The sequence below is a fragment of the Barbus barbus genome, assembly GCF_936440315.1.
Source record: "Barbus barbus genome assembly, chromosome: 30".
NCBI lineage: Eukaryota > Metazoa > Chordata > Actinopteri > Cypriniformes > Cyprinidae > Barbus > Barbus barbus.
The window spans coordinates 16,721,999-16,744,162 of NC_136758.1; the positions used below are offsets into that span (position 1 = coordinate 16,721,999).

Genomic DNA, 22,164 nt, shown 5'->3' on the forward strand with positions numbered 1-22,164 from the left:
AATTAAAATGTGTCTTTTCACAACCTCAAAACCCATCGTTTGTATTGCTGTCTATCAAATGCTCTGTCAGTTTCTCCAAGTGGGTAGGCGGCCTAAGCCTAAAACATTAAAAAAAAGGAACTGAATAGGGCTGAATGACCAAGGCACAGACTAAAATTGTTCTCTAACACTGTGAAAGACAGATTGAGTATGTGAATGTGTCTGCTGACTCCTTCTTTGAGACAGAGAGCAAGAGGAAAAGAAAAAGCGCTGTAGGAGATTTTTGCATGGCTCTGCTCCTGCAGAGAGCAGCTGTCATGCTGAGAGACACCTGGAGAGAGAAAAGACACCCTGAACGACAGCTCTGTTATCGTCAAGGAGACGAGAGTCTGGGGCCGCACGGCCAAACTCAATGTCCCCTCAGACATGTGATCCTGGCAAAACAACACACTTATGAGCAGATCAATGTGAAGAGAGAGAGAGAATGAAGGCGTGACTGAGAGAGGAAAGAATGTAAGTGAGGGATGCTGGGAGGAATACAAAAACGTCATTTTACAATGAAGATTACATCTTCACCCACTCTCTTTAATAGCTGTCTACAAGAAAGATGAGAGAGCTTCACTCCTGCTGGAGTCAAGACTGCATACAAATCCTTTTCTCCAAACACTTTACCCTTTTCAAGCACAAGAAGGGAAGCAAACAGGGATGAATTTATCTGCCTTCTATCTTTTCAACTAGTTTGCATCCCTGCTAAGGTTGACAACCGGCCAGTATAATACATAATCTTTCTGTATTTAAAGTAAAAGAATTGCATTCAATTTTAAACATGACATGCTGTTTGTCCTTTATTTTAGCATCTTGCTCCAAACAACTGAGAAGGCCTACTGCATTTTCTATTGCATCTATTGCATTTTATTCAGTTTCAAGTGTCAGTGTTAAAAGATAGAGATAGGAATAGAAAGCAAACCAGTAAAGATGGATGTGAAGTGATGAGTTGATTTTTTTTTTTGTCACTGGTGGAAAATAAAGCCAATCAATACAATTCTAGTGCTTTCATTGGTATTCACTGGATTTCTGTTCCTTAAAGTCACCATGAAATTATTTTTTATGGAATATTGGAGTATTTATTATAAATGATTTATCTGTCAACATCATATTTTTTAAACAAAGTCATGTGCTCTCATAATATTTTATCATAAACATCAACTTCCCCTTCTTTCGTGTGTATTCGTGTAGATGACGTGGAGTACTAAAGCAAAAGACAACGATCAAATTAATTATTGAAGGACAAAATAAGTCCCACCACACAATTATCTTGTCCAAGAAGTCATTTCACTCAGATATACAAAAAAGACAAGCGCAGTTCCCTTTTTCGTGATGATTTTGAATAATTTTGGCCTCTATATCTCCATTTGGGGTTGAAACTAAATTTCACTAGTTCTGTGAATCAGGGTAAAGCTATGACTTTGTTTTAGTTTAACACAGATTTTGGTCACACTTTATTTTAGGAACACATTTTTACTATTAACTGACAATTAACTACAACGTTCACCTCAATAAACTCCTAATTTGCTGCTTAATAATGATTGTTAATAATGATTGCAGTTGTTAAATATAGAGTAAGGGATCTAAAATATGGTCATGCAGAATAAGGGATTAATATGTGATTTTTAAGTACTAATAAACAGCCAATATTTTAGTAATATGCATGCTAATAAGCAACTAGTTAATATTAAAATTGGCCTCTAAACTAAAGTGTTACCTTGATTTTTTTCACATAATGCTAATTACTTCAAAAAAATCTTAGTCTGCATAATGAAGTTGTCTAAATACAAAGTAGTTAAAACTTTAACTTTGTTCGTGTTGAGATATTTATGTACAGTCTGTTATGATTGTTTTGTCTAAAGTGCTAAAATGTGCCCAGGCAGCAGATAAACTTACATATTTGTAATGAAATGTGACACAATTTAAAAATTGTTTAGTTTTACAGCAGATGCAATGAAGTTGTGAGCCAAAATAAAAGGAATTGCATCTCAAAAGCATTTTTAGCACTTAATTCAGTCAAGCAGAACTGTATACACAGACATAGCTACAGGCGTACAGCTGTGTTTCATTTAAGTTTACTACATGGTCAGCTTGCCACCAATGCTTTACTGAAATCTTAAGTGCCATATGTGGTATAAAGAAATGGAGAGCATTCCTTATTTGCCCTGCTGAAGTTGGCAACCCTATCAACAACCCTTCTAACACTGCGGTCATGGTCGCCTGGGTTTACAGCCGAGGCACGATCTGTTTGCTCATGTAAGAGTTATGTGAATGCAAAAAATGCGAATGTTCCCGTGACATACGATCACATGGTTTCGACCTCTGAGGCTCCTCATTCTTCCCCTAAGAAGTGAAGTGACTTCAGAACGCCCTGCCAGATGTCCGATTAGTCAGACATATCATTGACATGGATTCAAGGCTATGAAAGCCTTACAAGACTGTGGATTTATGAGTCAAAGCCTTTTCTGCCCACAAGTGAAATAAAATATGCTATCTGTTTTAACCGATGTAAAGCAAAGACTCACATATTTACTAAGTAACAAATAACATGAATCGGTGGCTTCACTTCCCTGTGTGCTTCTCAGCTTGTGTGTGACTGTGAGCTACAGATTAAATGATTCCTAGCACTGTGTTGAATGACTTGTTTTAAAATCAGCAGGTTCCTCACTGAGAACTGCTGATACCAGAGTGATCAGGATGTGCTTGATCAATTAATTGACAACTGGCTTTCAATTTAGGCCAATAAGAGGTCTATAATTCCATTTGATCTCAATGTTCAATTTCTCAGCTGGCACATGTACACGGAATGTGATTTTTAAATCAGACCATTTTCTCATGTGCTTGTTGATTTATTCTCCTGCACTGTAGATATCATGTCACTAAACACTGGAGGTGCAGGAGAATGACAAATAACTAAATAAAGAAAAATATATCAAATGTATAAATTAAATATATTGTTTTATTTTATATGAAATACACTACCATTTCTAAAAATGTTTAAATGTTTTTGAGTCTCCAGTACTCCAGTTTTCAATGTCACATGATCTGTCAGAAATCATTTTAATATATGGATTTGATGCTCATGGAACATTTCTTATCATTAAGAATGTTGAAAACAGTTGTAGTGATAATTATTTTTGTGGAAACTGTGAATAAAGTTTTTTTTGGATTATTAACCATCAATATTGATGAATTTTGATGTGAGGAAAAGTATTAATTGCTTTTAAAAAAATAAAAATACTGACTACAAACTTTAAAATGGTAGTATAACTATTTTATATGTTACTTACAAAAATTATTTTATCAGAATTGACAGCTACTTTTGAAAGGCTTTGAAAAAAACAGTCAAACTTTCCTTGATCCTTGTATGTTTATAGCATTTCTTAGCTCTGTATTAGCTTATAGAAAAATAAATCCATCCATAACAAAACAACTGCCACTGCATGATCGAAAGCAGCCAGTCAATATGTAACTAAATATCTAGTAGTAAACATTTTGAGTATGTAGCAATTTCGATGCAAAGCTTTAAATCTGAATGAAAAAAAACAAACAACAAAATTAGGACATCAACTAGACAGATAAAAGCACGCCACCCATTGAGCTTTTATTCAGCATTACGTGAACTGTCAGCATGGTGCGTAGAGACCCGTGGCCCGGGGGCTCAGAATCACAATGCCGCAACCTCTTGAGTTAATTAAAACAGCCAATCTGCCACAGCACAGATTCAATCTCTTACTCTCTTCAACTTTCACTGTATCGTTAGCACCAATGGAGGGGCGAGAGGCATCCCTGTGGCTCCTAACATCTCGCACATCTCCTCATCCTTTCTGTAAAGAACTAATTTGTCATTTTGTGGTGCTGCTTTGGCATTGGCTGGTACGTAACCCTCTTTCTTCATGAATTATTGAGACAGAGAGCCCCAGAGAAAAGACACATGGATTTGCCATCTGCTATAAAAGAGGGAAAATGGATTCTAAGACCCAAATAAGGTTTTCACAGAGTCAGACACAGATACAGTGTTTTAATGTTGTGTAAGGGAGGGGGAATGTTTTCACAATTACAGTGTACCGTCTGTGACTTAATACAAGATAATATTTGTTAACAGGTAAAAGCATCAAGGCACAGCTGGCTAATCTGGATCAGTCGTGCATAACCTTGTTTTGAATTAAGATTCTAGAGAAATTAAGCGATACAACAAAGAAAAATAAACATGACAGTTACTGCAATCATTATGCAGCCTTGCTCATACTTCCAAACCTCAAATGCAAAGCTATAATGAAAAGACAATTACAGATAAATTCAGACTTTAACTATTGGAGTAAATCTCACTAACACAGAGCAATGAACACTTTTGCTGCAAGAAAGCAGCTGTCATGTATCTGAAATGTGCCATGAATACAAAATAACCTTTATCAAAAGGCCAGAGAATTGAGATTTCTAGTTCTAAATCATTCAGCTTTTAGCAGCTCATGGCAAAATAATTCATCCTCTCGCAGAGCTAGCACTTCTGGTATACAGACTGTTTGAAGCGACTGACCAAAGTTTCTTTTGTTTTAATGTGCTGGTTGCAGGTTTATCAGAAATAGATTATACAACAAAAATAGACTATCTGATGCTAAAAAAGCACACTAAATGATCGGAACTGACCTTGACCGGTGGATCTATTTCTGCTGAATGAGTGTAAATTCATTGTGCTCTGAGAGAGAAAAAAAAAAAACGTTGCTAAGATACGTACCTCTAGAGACTGCAGGTACCCTTCCTGTGGGTCACAAAGCAGCGAGGAGATGCGATGGTTGTTCCTCATGCAGCGGATGTTGGTGTCCCTCCACAGGGGGAAGATTTGCCGGATCACTGTCATCCGGCCCAGAGCACTGTGGACAAACTCCATGATCTCCGTGTCACTAACCTCCTACACACACACACACACACACACACACACAAAGTTATAGTGTGAAAACAGACATATTAAAACCTACTGTCACAAAAAAGACACTAAACAAATATATTAAACCTCTGGCTGCTCTGAGGACTGTCAGCAAATAAAGAACATTGTATTGGTCCAAAACCATTTGATATCACTGCTGAATCTGACCTACAAGTGCTTATCACCTCTGCAAAACAAGATATCACACACTACCAGACATTCAAATAGTCCTAAACACAACAAACTCATGCAAAAACATATTATTCATTGCTTGGAGATGCAGAACAATGAAAACTGGCTGGCAATAAATTTGGTGCTGTTGCGATAATTTGTGGTGTCAAAGAAAAAAAATTCAGTGAGTGTACATGAAAATATACATTCGAAAGCAATACATAAATCAGATATCAGTATGCTAAAATGCACAAAAAGCAAATGCATAAGTCCCTTGTGAGTCAAAGTAGAAGTAAATATCAGCATCAAAACATATCGATGAAAAGTCAGAAGTGCTACAGCCTTACTAAGAAACAAAACTAAGGAAATTAAGGCCTGTCTGTTTAAAATGTAAAGCATATAGTTTAGCTCATGTAGTCTTTGAGTGCGTCCAGGAATGTGATGTACAACATATGGAGGAAAAATAATGACAGCAATGATGGATTGGTCCCTCTGAGAATATTGTGCATGACAGTCAAAACACTTCTAAAGATCTGCAATATTTAATCAGCTGCAAACGGAAAAATTCTTGGAATATATACATGAAGGTACAATAAATATCCAGTTTTAAAATCCATAAAATAGTGGAAGCTCTGAAATGTCCTTTGTGTTGCATTTAAGTATGTTTCTTCAACCTCATGCAATTTGTAACAGAGCTGTGTGCCAGTCTTTGGTTATCTAGGGCTTTATGAGTCTGGTATGTATGCCCTATCACCAGAGAGAGTGTTTAAACAACTCAGACATAGCATAAATACCTTTAGGCTCTTCACATGTATAGTATTTGCATTTAAGCTAATTATAAATCACGACACTCTACTGGTGAAGTAATATTTCACATAAAAAATACAAATCGGTTGTCATTTACTCACCCTTATGTCTTTTAAAACCTGTATGACTTTCTGGCTTGCCTTTTTCAGTACAATGAAAGTGAACAATGACCTAGACTGTCAAGCAAGCTTATTAAAGCGATATTTCCAGTGAATGACAGCTTGCAGTATTTCGCATACTAAGCTATTATATGGGTTCAGAATATTAGACATATAAGAGTCATATGGATGATGCTTGCATGCTGCATTTTTAAATGGAGGTGTTGGCCTTTATTTACGTTCATTGTAATGAAGAGAGCAGACATTAATTTTATTTTTGAGTGAACTATCACTTTAACCATATTATACAATTTATGCATTTATGTAGGCCTATTTATTTTCCTTATGAATATGTTTCCTCAACTTAGCGTTCTCTTTTAAGTATCTTATGCTCACCAACAATGCATTTACTAAACATTTAAATTATTTGATGAAAGGAAAGTTCAAAAGAACAGCATTTATTTGAAACAGAATCTTTATAAACATTGTAAATATCTTTACTGTCACTTTTAATCCATTTAATAAATACTTACTGAAAAAAAGTATTCATTTCTTTTAGAAATGTAATTCTGCATTACAGCAGGCCTAAATAGTGTCTCTATTTTCTAAGAAACAATGCAGGAGTTATAAATGAGCTTTTGACTCACTGACCTTTATAAATGGAGTACATTCGAGTCTCACAATGACTTTGATCTTACAAAATATTTTTCTATAATCTTGGCAGCAGTCTAACCTCTGGCGTTTGGACAAAAACAACAACAACAACAACAAAAAAAAAGCATAATAAATATTAGCAGAAGAATATGCAGAGATCACAGTGCTGAGATGACTCACAATTTTGAATGCTGGGAGTACATAAGCAACCTCCAAACACATTAAATCAAAACAGGCCAGCCCACCATATAAATGATCTCTGATACATGTCCCTGGTGAAGGTATTAATTATTCATTTATTCATGACTATAAAACTTTTTACTGATCAACTGATCAAGGTGATATTAAGCAGAGTAAGGACTTCTGATGTCACTGTCTCTAATTAAATCACCGCAGATGTTTGAATCCCTGAACATGCTGCATGAAATCTGTCATTTAATTAAACTTCAAGTGCTTGTGAAAGCAAGAGAATATTCTGACATCTATCAAAGGTCAGAACCCCTGAATATAACCGAAGACACATCTGTACAGGAGCTTGGGCTTAATGAAACGATGACATTACAGGGAAAACAGATCAAACACACCCCCCCTCCCAATGTTTAATTTAAATTATTTCCAGTAAAATTATTTATTTAGCATCCTTGTTATGTTAATCATTCGTTTGCAACTGGACTTTGTGTTCCAAGCACCGATAAACAAAGTTCAGTTCAAAATGAACTAGACGTTCTGTCATGACCTTGGTGGATGAAAACTGCAGAGGTTTAATTTGTGTTCATAGGTGTTGTGGTGACCTTCATGTCGGCACAAGCAAATTACTCATCTTCAATTCAGAATAAGGGATTAACAGAAGCATCACAGCAATGTGACTCAGTGAACATCTAAACCTTTCCTGCCTCGAGGTAATGCATTACGAGTTTCTCTCTTTTACCATTTCTAGGTTGAATGTGACTGTGCTTTAATTTGATCACACTGAAACCTGACTATGCAAATGAGCAAATATGAAACGAGAAGAGCCGAAAACAGGATTAGGATTAGAGACACATATTAAAAAACAAAACCACTACAGTAAAAGAGCGCTATATAATTTACATACTTTAGAACATTTACATTTCACTTCTAGTAACGAAGAGTGCACATACTGTATATCATCATAGTCAACTTTATGAGAAAATTATCATATGAGAAAATTACCATTTATTTATTTATTTATTTTTTCAATTTTGAAAAGTGAGTAGCGTCACACTCGGTTGCTAGTATATGCAGGATGGCTGCTTCACATAGTACTGAAATTGAAGATCCCCGGACACATTTAAGTCTCCTGTGTGGGAACACTTTGGTTTTCCAGTGGAGTACAGGAATGGAATTCGTGTCGTAGACAAAGTGCACACAATCTGTCGTAACTGTTTCACAAAACTATCGCGTCTTTTGCGCGCTCAAGTTTGTTATTTCAAATGTAGACGCGCGGTATGCACACTCATAATGGAAGCGAAGCGCTCGTTTTTTCCAGGCGCGTCCGCGCCGCATCGAGATAAAACCATGGCTGTATCCGAAATCGCCCCCTATACCCTCATTCACTATTCCCTACATTAGTCCACTCATACAGTTCACTTGAAGCCAAGGAGTGAATGAAAACGAGTGAGTGAATTCGGACACTGAGTGCACCGGAAGGACTGCCGTTTTTGCATAGTTTGCTTGCTGTTTAATAATCATTTGATACGGGCAGCTCCAATAGTAAGATTGAAGGATATATCTTGAACTGTGTCACGGAAATTATGTATAAACTCTAATAGTCAATTTACAATTAATTTGTACCTCTTCTGGTATCTAATCTTCTGATCAACACATTTTACGTAAACCCATTGAAGGCATGGTCCGCCAAACGAAAATGCAAACGATAATGCGCGATTTGCATTTGCGTTTGGATTATGTCACATTTTATGTGTCCACAAATTGAAAACGCAATTGCAAATACAATTTGCAATTCCGTTTGAATAATATCCGGAATATCATTCCATAGACTTCACTAAAGAGACAAATGTTTATTTCTGACTACCTACATTGGAGTTATCTCATTTTAGTTTACTCTGTTAAGCTGGCTGCACTAAAGAGAGAAATGTTTTATTCTGACTAGTCTATATTGGAGGTATTTATTTCATTTTTGTTTAAGTATGCTGACTGCACTAAAAATGTGAAGCCAAAGTTAATAAAGAAAAAGTTAAGTCAAGTTATTGTTATGTTATGTAGCATTGCTGGTAAAATGACATGAACCCTACTCCCACAGCAAACCGGACCGAACCGTGGCTCCAAAACCGTGAACCGAACCGAACCGAACCGAACCGAACCGTGCCATTGGTGTATCGTTACACCCCTAACAATCATGTACATGCCTGCAGCCATTTTCCAAAAAATAAACATAATCTGGACACCTTCATGTCATTCCAAACCTACATGACTTTCTTTTTCCAGAATGTCTAAGCTTTTTTTCATACAACGTAAGTAAACATTTTCATATTTTCCAAGTAATATTTTGATTGAATGACGACTGGTGTTATCGAACACCAAGCGATCATATGGGTTCAGAAGACAGAAATATATAATATTTATTATGCTTTTATGGTGCATTTTTGTCCTTTATAACACTCCTAGACCTCATCCACTTTCACTGTATTAAAGAGAGCATCTCATATCTTTTTGGCATTGCCTTTTTTAAATGTGTCCAAATGGGATCAAAAACCTTTCCTGCTGAAAAACCTTTTCAGAAGAGTGAAAGCTCTTGGAAAGGGATTCCTTTTTTCCATGTGAATGGTTTTGAAATCCTATTTGTTTGGCCATGTAGTGTAGATGGATACAGAGAGATTGACAAAGTGTTTTTATATAAGCTTGTAGTGTGCTGTAAGATTTTAAATTCGAATATGACTTTGTCATATTGTCAGGTAGTCCCAAAGTAAAAGCAAAGTTTTCTTTCTCTCTCTCTGTGCATAAAAAGACATTGTCTGATGCTTTTTGTCTTATTGTGTAGAATTCTCTCTTGGTGTCAACACATCAAACAGAATCAGAGTTTTTATGCCATTCAGCCCACAGCCATGCTCTCTATGTCTTACTGAGTACTGGACTCAGTTCTTATTGGGCTAGACTTGCTGTGCTCATTGGTTCTTGTAGGGCCAGACTCTCATTAGGTCTTGCTTCCACATCCAGTCTTCAGTCAACAGAGTGAGGGAGAGAGAGGAATAATACACTGTCAGCTTTGCTCTAGCATGGTGACCGCAGATTACATACTGAATGAGAGATGTGCCACATATCAAACACTGTAAGTTGAAATTGGAAATGACGACAACAGACTGAATTTTGGCTGTTTTCAGGATCTGACTGCCAACTGCTTCGAAGTCGATCCTTCTTTTCTGAAACAGATAAGAATGAGTTATGAAACTTATTATGAATATGTGCTTACCTCATTGGCGTACACCCAGTGACTATCTTTGGATGCTAGATTCGTTTCCACAGCCTGCAGAAAACAAAAAGACAAAAGAATGCAGAAAAATGACTGTGATGAAAATAAACAAATCTTCTTGGTCTGCATATAAAAATTATAAGCTCAATCATGGCGCACAGAGAGCCAAGGACACTCTTTTTTAAAAAGTACTTTTGTGAAACATTTAAAGAAACATTAAAAGTTGATTTTCAACTTTTAGAAGACATTTTTTACACTTCAAAAATGAGAATTTCTGCTTCCTATAGCAATGTAAAAAGAAAACTAAAGAAGTTATCTTGAAGAACTTTGATAACCCAAACTGTTTTGGCTACCATTGACTATATCTACTGTATGGACAAAAAACAAACAGATCATTTTTCCCCGCAAAAGCCTTCTTTTATGTTCCACAAAAGAAAAAGAAAATGACGTGGGTGAGTAAACAATGACAGAATTTTCGTTTTGGGTGAACTTTCCCTTCCGGTTACAGGGACAGTACATAGTATAGAATTCCTAAGAAATGCAGTCCTGTGTGTAGAGATGCAATGAAATCACAACCTGTCAATGAAATGGAATAGCAATTGTTGGATATCTGGTTGTGAATCTTGACAGTGGCCACAGTGGCACATCTACATTATGTGAGATAGGAACACCTGCAGAGGCACAGGCTGGCTTTCATGTTTAGGGAGTAGATATTGGACTAACTGCAGGCAGTAATGAAGCGATAAGACCACATTGCAGGAGACTGATCAAAAACGTTCCTTATCAAACATCCTGTCCGGGTTCAATATAGGTGCATTCTATACAGAAAGAGATAGTGGGAGTGTATTTCTATGTCAGACACAGACAGATGAAACACAAAAAAAGTAATTTTCCTGCTCAAGGTGCATTTCAAAGTACATATCGGATGCTGGAAAAGATAAAAAAAACAGCTGAAGGTAGGAACGCCACTTGCATGCATGCTTCAAAACAATAGACAATGTTTTGGTGGTTCTTTACATCAACATGAAAAAATTTTGATCCGAATTCTTCTACTGAATTGCACTTGGATGCACAGCACAGCACTTGCACCACATGTGCTTCAGTCCAAGGGAGTGAATCACAGTCTTGCACTATGCTGGAAAGAGCAAGTGCATTGAGGCATCTGTAAAAACGCCTTGCTTTTCAATCTATGCTTCCAGTTGCGCAACCAGTCAAACCCAGACCATAACATCATATTATTAATTTATATATGTTGGTAGTGCAGGGTAATCCCCAAAGTCATAACCAAATTCCCTTGCTTTATGCAGTACGTTATATGGCAACACTTTTCCTTTTGCATGCAATAGATCACAACAACAGGAGTTTCCATGACTGCAATCCTGTTCCACAACGACAAGAAAGAAAAGTGATCCTCGCTGACTTATTCTACTGAAACTCCTGATTTCATGAAGAAGACAGCTTTTGATACCTTCATTCTTCATCTCAACCTTCAAAGAATTTTTATGCCTTTTTTGTACTGTGACATCTTTTCCATTGCAAAAACTGTGACGTTATTAAACAGAAACTGGGATCGCATCCTTCACCACCATCACTTTATATCATGAATCAAAGAGAGAACATACAATAATACATGATCCAGCTACAGTGGTAAATGAATTGAAAATGTGAGGCAAAGTAGTTTCGAAAAAGAAGGTTTACATGTGGTGCACAACAGATTTTGAATAATACAACTATCTTTTTAATTTAACTTTATTAAGCAACATGTAGACATAAAAATAACATTAGTGTTCTACAAAATTAAAGACAGTATCACTTAAGGAACGACAATCAAGACTTAATAACTGCAAGTGTACTAGACTACTCTGCTGTGTTGATAATGAGAACAAATTATTCTGTTATTTGACAGTCAATTTATTTCTTCACTACAGCAAGTAGCTGGTAAAAACTGCAGTTTGTTTGCTGTTGGTAGATTACCACATTAAGGAAAGTATAAAATGCATCTCAATTTAACTTCATTAGTTTATATGTTTTAAGGTAGAACTGAATTTTAGTTTTATTTAATGGACTAGCAGTCCGCCTTCTAGTTCCAGTCTTTGGGTATGGAATGAGAAAAGAAATAAAAATAAAAACATGTTTCACAATTCTAGAACTACCTTGGAGTGTATCTGACTGCTTTCACATGTACAGTAAATGATACAATCTACAAAAACAATACAGTTGTTCTTTTAAATCTTTGCATTTAATTTTATTCAAAATTTAGAAACTATCAGTTATTTAAAATTTATAGAATTGTTCAATAACACTGGATGCACAAGAACGGAATTACATAAGGGGTCATTAAAATTAAAAGTATTGATCTGTTCCAAAATCATTACTCAGCTATTCTACCAGTCACTCTTGGTCAGTTTATGTTGTTGTTTTCAAACTAAAATCAGTAGGCCAGTCTACAGAATTTAATAGCTCACAGATTCTTGCTTTTTGGTAATAGAGATTTCTGGTAAATTGCGACCGTTATCTGGCTATATAAGTGAAAGTGTTGGTTGAAAGCAGTTGCATTTCTTCCAGCTTTTGAGCACTGATTGTAATGTCCCGTTTCCAGCTGTGGTGAACCTTGAACAAGACGAGCAGCAGCACTTTCTAAGCAGGGATTTTCAGTAAAAACCCCATTCGTTTTCCTTCTATCATTTCATGACACATGCATCATACATGAGTCCTTGTAAAATGTTAAGAAATGCTAGCGGATCAATGCATTGCCTTGATAAAGAAAGCCATCTAGCCTTTTCTGTGCCCCATTATCATTTAACAATTCATGGAGCTCAGCTAGCATAGTGGTCCCAAGGCCATGGTTTTGATCACCAGGACTGATAAAATGCATCTATGCATCTTCCAAATACGTAAATTCAACAATAAAGAAAAACGATCATGGCCAATTCTGTAGCACGTTCACAAGGTATTCCTCAAATGTCTTTCTGTAAACTTTGCACAGTTGTTTTCATTAACATTACATGCACTCCCAGGTCAGTAACAGCCTGCCCTATGTAACTGTTTGTCTCAATAATGTGTGCCCACTGCAAAGGTGGGCAAAGCTGCCAAACCAAGGGCTGATGAGAACTGAGGGATTTGAGCTGTCCATCAAAATATGGATGTGTGTGCACAAATAAAGACCAGTGGCAAAGGAAAAAAATAAATATGTTCTTGGTGAGTGGAAGCACGTATATATATTGCTCTCAGATGGCAATAACAATACATTTCAAAACACCTCCATAATTCAATTCTCACTGGCAGAAGAAGCATAAAGAAATAAATGCATCAGTTGAAGTGGATGTACACTTTGAAATGAAATCCAGTCTGCTATCTGCAGTGTTTCTCTCCTGATTCACCTCATCATATAACCTGTTTGTTTCTGAAAGAAAAAAACCCCTGTCTGTTTCAGTTCTGCATTGATTTCACCATTGTTTTTCCTTGCCTTGGTTTTCTTACTGCTTTGTGTTCTGGTAAAAATCTGAACAACAAATCTGAACCTAAACATATCAGTTGCACCAGCCACGTTCTCCCTCTGCTTTTTGAAGTTCAGAATTAAACAACTCGTGAAAAGGCCGTGCCCTTGAAAGATGCTGTGCTAAGATCAGTTCTCACTTTCTCAGCTGTAGATTCAACAAGAAAATAAAAAATCATCGGAAAACCTGTGGTTTTCCAGATGGGAAAATCTCATGGTCAATTTGTGGAGCAATAGGTCTTATGAAAGTTTGATGTCTAAACTCACATTCACTCAGGGTCAACAGCCTTACACAGGAGAAACATGCTTCCTCTCAAAAGAAGGCTTATGGCCTGACCAAATATAATCCAGGGACGCCAAATGATATCATCAGAGAGCAACAACACGGATGAAGAATTTTTTCATTACACCCCACCCCGCAAAACCAGACAAAAACATGTGTACGAGGTGAAACTAGAGTGCTAGGGATGGAATGCAGTATCATTTGGGATGAAATATTGTTCAACGCAATGAGACTCTCAGTGATTGGTCAACAGGGAGCTATAGTGAGTTCTGATTGGCCCCTTCATTGGTTTACTGGCAGAGCCAGGAGGATGGAGAGAAATGCACACAGGTACAAACACACGTCTTCTTTATTGCTGCGACTGCAAAGTGAATGCATTAATACTAGTTCCCCCACGACTCAGAAACATTTGTCTTCAGAATAATGCCCAACAAAGATTGCACAACTGAAATAAAATCAATATGCGCTACTCACAAAAACGCATTTGCCAATTTTCGGCCAGGAGAAAGGCTTGCACCGGTCATGTTCGCCTCAGAGATGCATGCTAACAAACAAAGCAAAACACAACGGGTGTCAATATTGGTTAGGTTTGTCAAAAACACCTGACTAGGAGCCACTTCCCGTGTTGCCTGCTCACACATACCACTCTGTGGGTTTGTTTATGTATTTACACGCATTTCATGCGCATGACAGCGTTCTGACAAAAGCAAAGTTCACTGGCAAACCACCAACAATCCTTGGAGACAAACGCTGAGAAAGTGTGGCTAGGCTTTTCCATTACTGACAGAGCAAGTAAATTGCTCTCCATGCTAATAGCTGCAGTTTCACTTTTAAATTAAGCCAGGAAATAAACAAAACATGAAAATACTCTAAATGTACACAATAGAATTAAAATAAGAACACTGTCTAATTTGCTTCTCTTTTTAATGACTACAGGGTGCTCCATTAAACGCAAACATTTGAATAATGTGTTTTTTATTCCTCAGGGAAGAAAGAGTCGATGAAAGGAGGAACTGTAAGCGGCTACCCTGTGTCATTGCATGAAATATCACTGCTAGAGAAAACAAATAAACAGAAATCTGCAGAGAAATGATACCGCCACCCGTGAAGTGCTGTCAAGAGCTGTTTAAGCTGGTGGAGGAGAGATGGGAGGAGAGATGAGAAAGATGGAAACAGCCCTGTTATGCTTGAAATGTGGGAATGGACGTCATAAAGAAAGACTGTTAAATGGTTTTGATCAAGTGAATTGAACCGGGCACAGTCGTAAAGTACTAACTAGGTTATAAACAGTCCGTCTGGGCATCTCACTGTTAAACCTTTGGGATCTACCCTCATCCATAATTCTGTTCTTTACTGTTTTAAGTCTGTCATACACTATAACAGTTTGAATGATCTCCTCTGAACAATCATAAACATGCTCGCTCTCTCTCTCTCTCCGTCTGTCTATGCCTCCCTCTCTGTCTACCCATCAATACGTGCAACAAACAATCAGCTGAAAGCCAATGAGAATTGATTCCCTGACACTGAGATTTGTGGGAGAGCAGGACGTCTTTGATAGTCCAGGACTGGGTTCAGACTCTTGAATCAAACACCTACTGATTGCTGTCAATCCGCAACAGCATAAACAACAGCAAAACAGACAGGGATCCGCTACAAATGAGTCATGCATAAACTCTTGACCATTATGGAAAAACTACAGGACAACTCATTTTGGAAATCAGTTCTCCCCTAGGGATGTGCAAAACTACATATCTGCACAATCGACTAGTGGAACACAATAGAAGGTATTTTGAATAACCTTTCTACTGTTTTTGTCCATAGAATAAATGTCAGCAGCATCCAAACAGCTTCGCTGATTTTAATTACATGGATTAAAAACATTCTAACTATCTTTTTTTTCATGTGAGAAGGAAAGTAATACAGGTTTGGAACAAAATGTAAATTATGTCAAAACAAAAAGTAAATTATGAACGAAATTTAATTTCTAGGTAAACTATTGCTTTAAGGACCTTTTTGCTGTCAAATATTCAAATATTGCCTCCAAATATACCATATATATATATATTCATGGTTCAATCTAGACCCATTTAAATTGTGTAAAAAGCATGAAATTATGCAAATTTACATACATTTATTAAAAAACTGAAACTGTACTGAAGCCAAAATAAAATTACAATATTTTGGCTTTGCCATCACCGGAATAAATTACATTTTAAATATATTAAAACAGAAAACAGTTATTTTAAATACTATTCACAATATTGCTGTTAGTGTTGTAATTTTGATTAAATAAATGCAGACTTGGTGAGCATAAAAGGAAATCTTACCACCCTAAACTTTTAAATGAGAATGTGAATTTTGTCTACCCATTATATGTGCAATCCTGAATGAAAAAAAAGGTTTACTTGAACAGTGCTGAAATGATCTGAAACCATCCACATAATAAGCAAATATATTTAAAATACTTTTACATTTAACTTTGACACTCTGACTTATCCCTACTCTCTCCTTCTATCTTACGGTACTTACATTCACAGTGATGTTTTAGCTCTGTCTAATTCTAAGCTGGACCTTGTTAAATCAGATAGCCTGTTGCTATGGTACTTCTGATCCAAGCTTGTCTCCCAAAGAGTGTTTAATTTAAGATGGAAGGATTTAGACAGGCTGCTCTGCTGAAGGAAGCAACAGGTATTCATGTGACTGAAAATGAAAATGAGCATTAAGCTGCAGTCCGTAAATTTTGCCTCTTTGTCGACATCTCTGTTTGAAAACCTGGAATTGCAGTTACTTGCGGAATTATCTTGCTTGCGTGGGATGTCCTCGGACACGGCTCCAGCGCGGATAAATCTAATGTTTTGAGGTGAATGTGTTGACGTCAATAATGGCACCGGTGTGGATGTTTATTGTACTTCGCAATCATAGATTCTAGTCTTTGAATATCTGACCCTAATAAGAAATTTCCCCATATATTGCCATCTGAACAAGTAAGTAACAAGTCTGCCACGTTTGTTCTGCCCAACTGAGGAAAAAAGCATTACAATAAATCGTGCTACCAATGGTGATTCAATCTAATGATCGGTTAGCTCATATCACACCAAACCTCGCAAATTATTATTATTGTATTATTATACTTTATGATTAATGTACTCAAATGATTAATGTTAACAACATCAGCATTGCGTGACTATGAGTATAGTGTGTATTAACGTGTAGATTTCAATTTCTGTACAGTTTAATCTAATTGTCATGCCATTCTAATTTCATATTATTAAATTCTTTTGACCCAAAAAGCAAACTATGCTCCCTTCGAACTGGTTTTCTTAAATACAAATCTTGTGTAATCCCAAGCTATCTGTAATCAGAAGCACATTTAAAACTGGAATATAATTTAATTTCATTTCATTTCATTCACATGTGCTTCATAAACACATAATCCTCTCTGTATTACAATCTGCCATCAAAATGATAAATTTAATTATTCTAGCTTCTGTGAGAAAAGGCTATAAACAAGTCACCACCTGCAGGACCCTCACATGCGATAGCCTACTAGCCGGGACAACTTCTTTATGTTTACAGACGTGTCGTAATGATGCAGTGCCATGCTCAAATTTGTCAATGCGAAAACCTACCCGTACCACTCAAATTAGAAAACATTATAATTAGCTAACCGTTGTAAATCGGGCTAAAGTACGGTGATAGTTTTTTGGTGATAGTTAGTTAACACTGGCTGGTTATGTACTTGCTCAAATATTGATTTTGGATAATTTTTAACCAAAAAAAAGTTACGGACTGCAACTTTAAATAGGGCTTACTATTCTATCACATGAATTAAGAATGTGAGATCAATTCTTCACAAAGAAAAACAGACATCCTCAGGGAACAGTGAGGAAATATATTCCTTTATTTATTAATTACCTTGTCATGTGTTGACATGTTTGGCTTCTTTTTTGCCTCTGGATATCAGCATTTGCATGCATGCACATGCATAAGATACTGGATACTCAACCTAGGTCAGATGCTAATTAGACCCATGAATCTAGTATACGCAAATACAAAGCATTCTTCTACTATAAAGGCCTTGATTAGATATTTTATCACACACAAATTCCCAACCTCCATTATATATTAATGGATAAGACATGCTTTAAATTAATAAATGGACATTGGTTCTCACACAGTTGCTCATAGGGATCTGGGGCCTGTTTCATAAAACAAGTTTACCAAACAAGCCAGGCTTATTTAAGTTATTCTGACTTATTTTGAACCAAATCAACTGACAATAAGTCAGATTAACTGAAATAAACCTGGCTTGTTTGGTAAACTTGTTTTATGTAACAGGTCCCTGGACCATAAACCAAAAAAAAAAAAAAGGTTATTAAAAGAGAAAATGTATTTGTATGTATCTTTTAAGCTATTTAATCAATTAACATTTAATTTGCTGCAATTTCATCCTGAGGCTGCTAATGGGTCCTGGGGCCCTGGATGACAATATCTAAGCTAAAGGAAAAATTAGTAAATGACATAGTGACTGAGGCCAAAAAAGCTTAAGGTTTTGTTGACAGATTGCAATTACTTTATGATTACTTTACCATTACTTAAGATTACTGTATAAGATATAAGACCATGTTCTGATGCATACAGAACAAAATAAAACGTCTCGGTTCCGTACGTAACCCTCATTCCCTGATGGAGGGAATGGAGACGTTATGTCCCAATCATCTCTGACTTAAGAGAAAACGCCAATGAATATTGGCTAGTGGATTTTGCATACCTGAGCAACTCCCCATGCATATTGGTATAAAAGGGCGACAGATGCATCCACTCATCAGGTTTTCCGCTGAGGAGCCGAGAACGTGTCCCTGGCGACCAGTGATGATTCAAGATTGTGGCATGGGGACATAACGTCTCCGTTCCCTCCATCAGGGAACGAGGGTTACATACATAACCGAGACGTTCCCTATCTGTTGGTCACTACGAGTTATGTCGTGACGACATAGGGGCCTATGGAAAGCGCCACAACCTCAACCCCGTCACGACCTTGTGGCATGAAGATGTTGACAAGCTAGCGCGTGTCAGACAAATGCCATGTGAAGGTCGCAACCTTCCCATCGCCCCAGCGCAAATTCGCTAACCTTGGTGCCTGCAGGGACCACTGAGTACATTGCTGTTGGAGATAGCCACGCCGCTGTTCCTTTTCCCAAGAAGTCTGAAGGGATTTCGACCTTCTATGAAAGATAGCTTCAAGTCTTTCCTATTTGTTGTTACAGCTTGGCAGTAACGACGGGGAAGCGAGCCTTCCGGGGAGGGCGCTACGGAGGCCACATCCTGCCCGAAGGGAGGTAACATGTGGAGATACTGATATGGACTGACCCAGGCCTGGGGCAGTACTACATACGACTGGACCCTGGGGCAGATCCTACCTAGGAGTAGGGAGGAGGGCTGCCAGCAGGGCCTAACAGAGAGCTCTGTCAAAGGGAAGACACGGGTTTACCGTGAGAGAAACCCGTGTCAGACAAATGCCATGCGAAGACTGACAACGTGGAGACTGTAAAATCTCGTGAAGGTGTTCGGTGTTGCCCAGCCTGCAGCTCTACAAATGTCTGCCAAAGAGGCGCCATACGCCAACGCATAGGAGGAGGCAACACTCCGTGTGGAGTGAGCCCTCACCCCGGCACGGCTCGCCTTGGGATTGGTACGCCAAGGCGATGGCATCCACTATACAGTGGGCCAACCTCTGCTTGGAGACAGCCTTCCCTTCTGCTGATCTCTATGGCAGACAAAGAGCTGCTCAGAGCTTCCGAAGCTCCGGGTGCGGTCCACGTATATGCGCAACGCTCTTACGAGACACAGCAATGCCAAGGCTGGATCTGCCTCCTCCGAAGGCAGTGCTTGCAGGTTCACCGCCTGATCTCGGAAGGGCGTGGTGGGAACCTTGGGCACGTATCCAGGCCGGGGTCTCAGGACAACATGAGAGTAGTCCGGCCCGATCACAAGGTACTCTTCGCTCACCGAAAACGCTTGGAGGTCCCCGACCCTTTTGATGGAAGTGAGCGTGGTCAAGAGCGCTGTCTTAGCCGACAGGAATTTCAGCTCGACTGAGTCTAGCGGCTCAAAGGGACCCCACTGAAGTCCAGCCAGGACGATAGAGAGGTCCCAGGAGGGCATCAGGGGTGACCTAGAGGGATTCAACCTCCTGGCACCCCTCAGGAACCTCACGATGAGATCATGCTTTCCCAGGGACTGGCCGTCCACTGCATCGTGATGGGCCGCGATAGCAGCCCCATACACTTTCAAGGTGGAGGGTGACAGCCTATGCTCCAACCTTTCTTGCAGAAAAGAAACGCCACCCAGCCATCGAGGGTAGCGAGGATGGGGGAGGCAGACGGGCCGCTTCTGGCCGTAAAAAGGGGCCGTCCACGACTTCATCAGCTCCTCGTGCACTTCCGGGAAGCAAGGAACCAGGGCAGGGCGTGGTCGCGAGCCACAGCCCATGCCGAGGAGCCAATCATCTCACCGCGAGGGCTCGGGACTGGGAGGTGTGCACGCCTCAGCCCGATCTCGCGGCGGCCCAGGAAAGCATGGCCATCAGCTCTGGGTCCGATTCGGCGGCGGCTGCGAACCCCGAGGGGGCAGCCGCACCGAATCTTCATCCTCAGAGGACGATTGCCCATTCCCCGATGCCGCGATCGACATCTAATCCTCTATCGTTGCGCCAAATGAAAATGCTGGGCACGCCGTAAGACGGCACAGCAGAATCACCGGGGAGCAGAACCGCTACTGCGGGAGGAGTGAAAGGTCCGTGGGGACTGGCCCGGCGGAAAGGCTCTCACTGCAACCCTCAGATCGCCCAGAGCACTAGCCGATGGTTCTCTGCTCGTGGCAGAGAAGCCAGCGCGGGTAGTGACAGAGGGAGCCTCTCCCATCCCCGTGGGGAGAGAAAGGCGCGATCGCAGCACTGCCATGGTTACATGCTCAAATGAACGTATAAACCATCCACGAACGCAGCTTCAGCGTGCTGGATGCCCAGACACTGAAGACAATGATCGTGGCTGTTGACGGAGGACAGGAAACGACCGCAACCAAGAGGACACGGCCGGAACAGCGTCTTTAAGAAGATGCGAACCGACCATGATTTGCTCTTTTAGGAAATCTGCTCTTTCATTCCCCGAGTGCCCAGGGGAACCGCTGCAGACAGGACACCGCTGTTCGCACCGTGACGCCAACCAGAACAGCTTCCAGACAGATGATGAATGGCTTTGTGGAGATCAACACGTTCATCCACTCGGCTCCAAAGCAAAAATCTGATGAGTAGATGCACCTGTCGCCCCCTTTTATACCCGTATGCACGGGGAGTGGCTCAGGTATGCAAAATCCACTAGCCAATATTCATTGCCATTTTCTCTTAAATCAGAGATGATTGGGGCTTCCAAGTAAATCCCCTATGTCGTTACGACATAACTCGTAGTGACCGACAGATAGGGAACCAGAAACATGTATTAAGGAATCAAACAGGGTCCATTTTATATTTTTTTCTTGCATGCCTCAAGACCAAATCCCTTTTCAAGGCTGCAAAGATTTACAAGGAGAAAACAGACACAAAAATACTGTTGTTTTGCAAACATGAGTCTGAGCTGCTGACAGATACAGCAAGACTAACAGCAGTCAAAACCTCAGTTTTCAACTCTCAAGCCCTGTCTCTGTCTGTCAGCACAAGCTGAGAGAATTGCATATAAACATATGAGTTTATGGTGTGTTTTGACCAATTCAGAAAACTCAAATCACTAGTGTACATAACCAGGCAATAAAGGCCGAATGATTACTCAGACATCAGTCACTTCACAGCTGTTGGTTACTCAAGGGAAATTGTTTCATAAAACAGCCTACATTACAGCAGCACTCAAGCAATATTAAGGAACACCTGATAATGTACATAAATAACTGTATATTAAACCCAAATCCTCACACAGATGGAGGAGTTTCCCCTTAAGAGGTCACCAGCTGTCAAACTTCAAGAAAAGTGAGACAGAATTTAACATTTAGAGAGAGAGAGAGTGTGTGTAGATTATGTTAAGACTAATAAGATTAAAACAACTGATTCTGTGCCTACCCACAAATTAACAGTGTTCATGATACACATGCACACCCTTAGGTATGAACAAAACTATAAAAGTTATCCAGCAGGAATTGATTGTTGTTTTGAACAAAATTTTGAATTGCTGAGTGTGGATGCGAGAGGGAAGATATCGATGTGTGTGAGAA

At 39.0% G+C, this 22,164-nt stretch overlaps 1 protein-coding gene across 1 annotated transcript in view; it reads right to left on the minus strand.

Annotated features, from left to right (window-relative positions):
- grid1a (glutamate receptor, ionotropic, delta 1a) overlaps positions 1-22,164 on the minus strand; it is a gene marked incomplete at its 5' end in the record, with an annotated part of 277,281 nt that overhangs the window by 42,619 nt on the left and 212,498 nt on the right. Inside the window, 2 exons of the mRNA XM_079385913.1 lie at positions 4,760-4,933; positions 10,127-10,180. Coding sequence (XP_079242039.1) covers positions 4,760-4,933; positions 10,127-10,180 — 228 coding nt within the window. The remainder of the gene's footprint in view (positions 1-4,759; positions 4,934-10,126; positions 10,181-22,164) is intronic.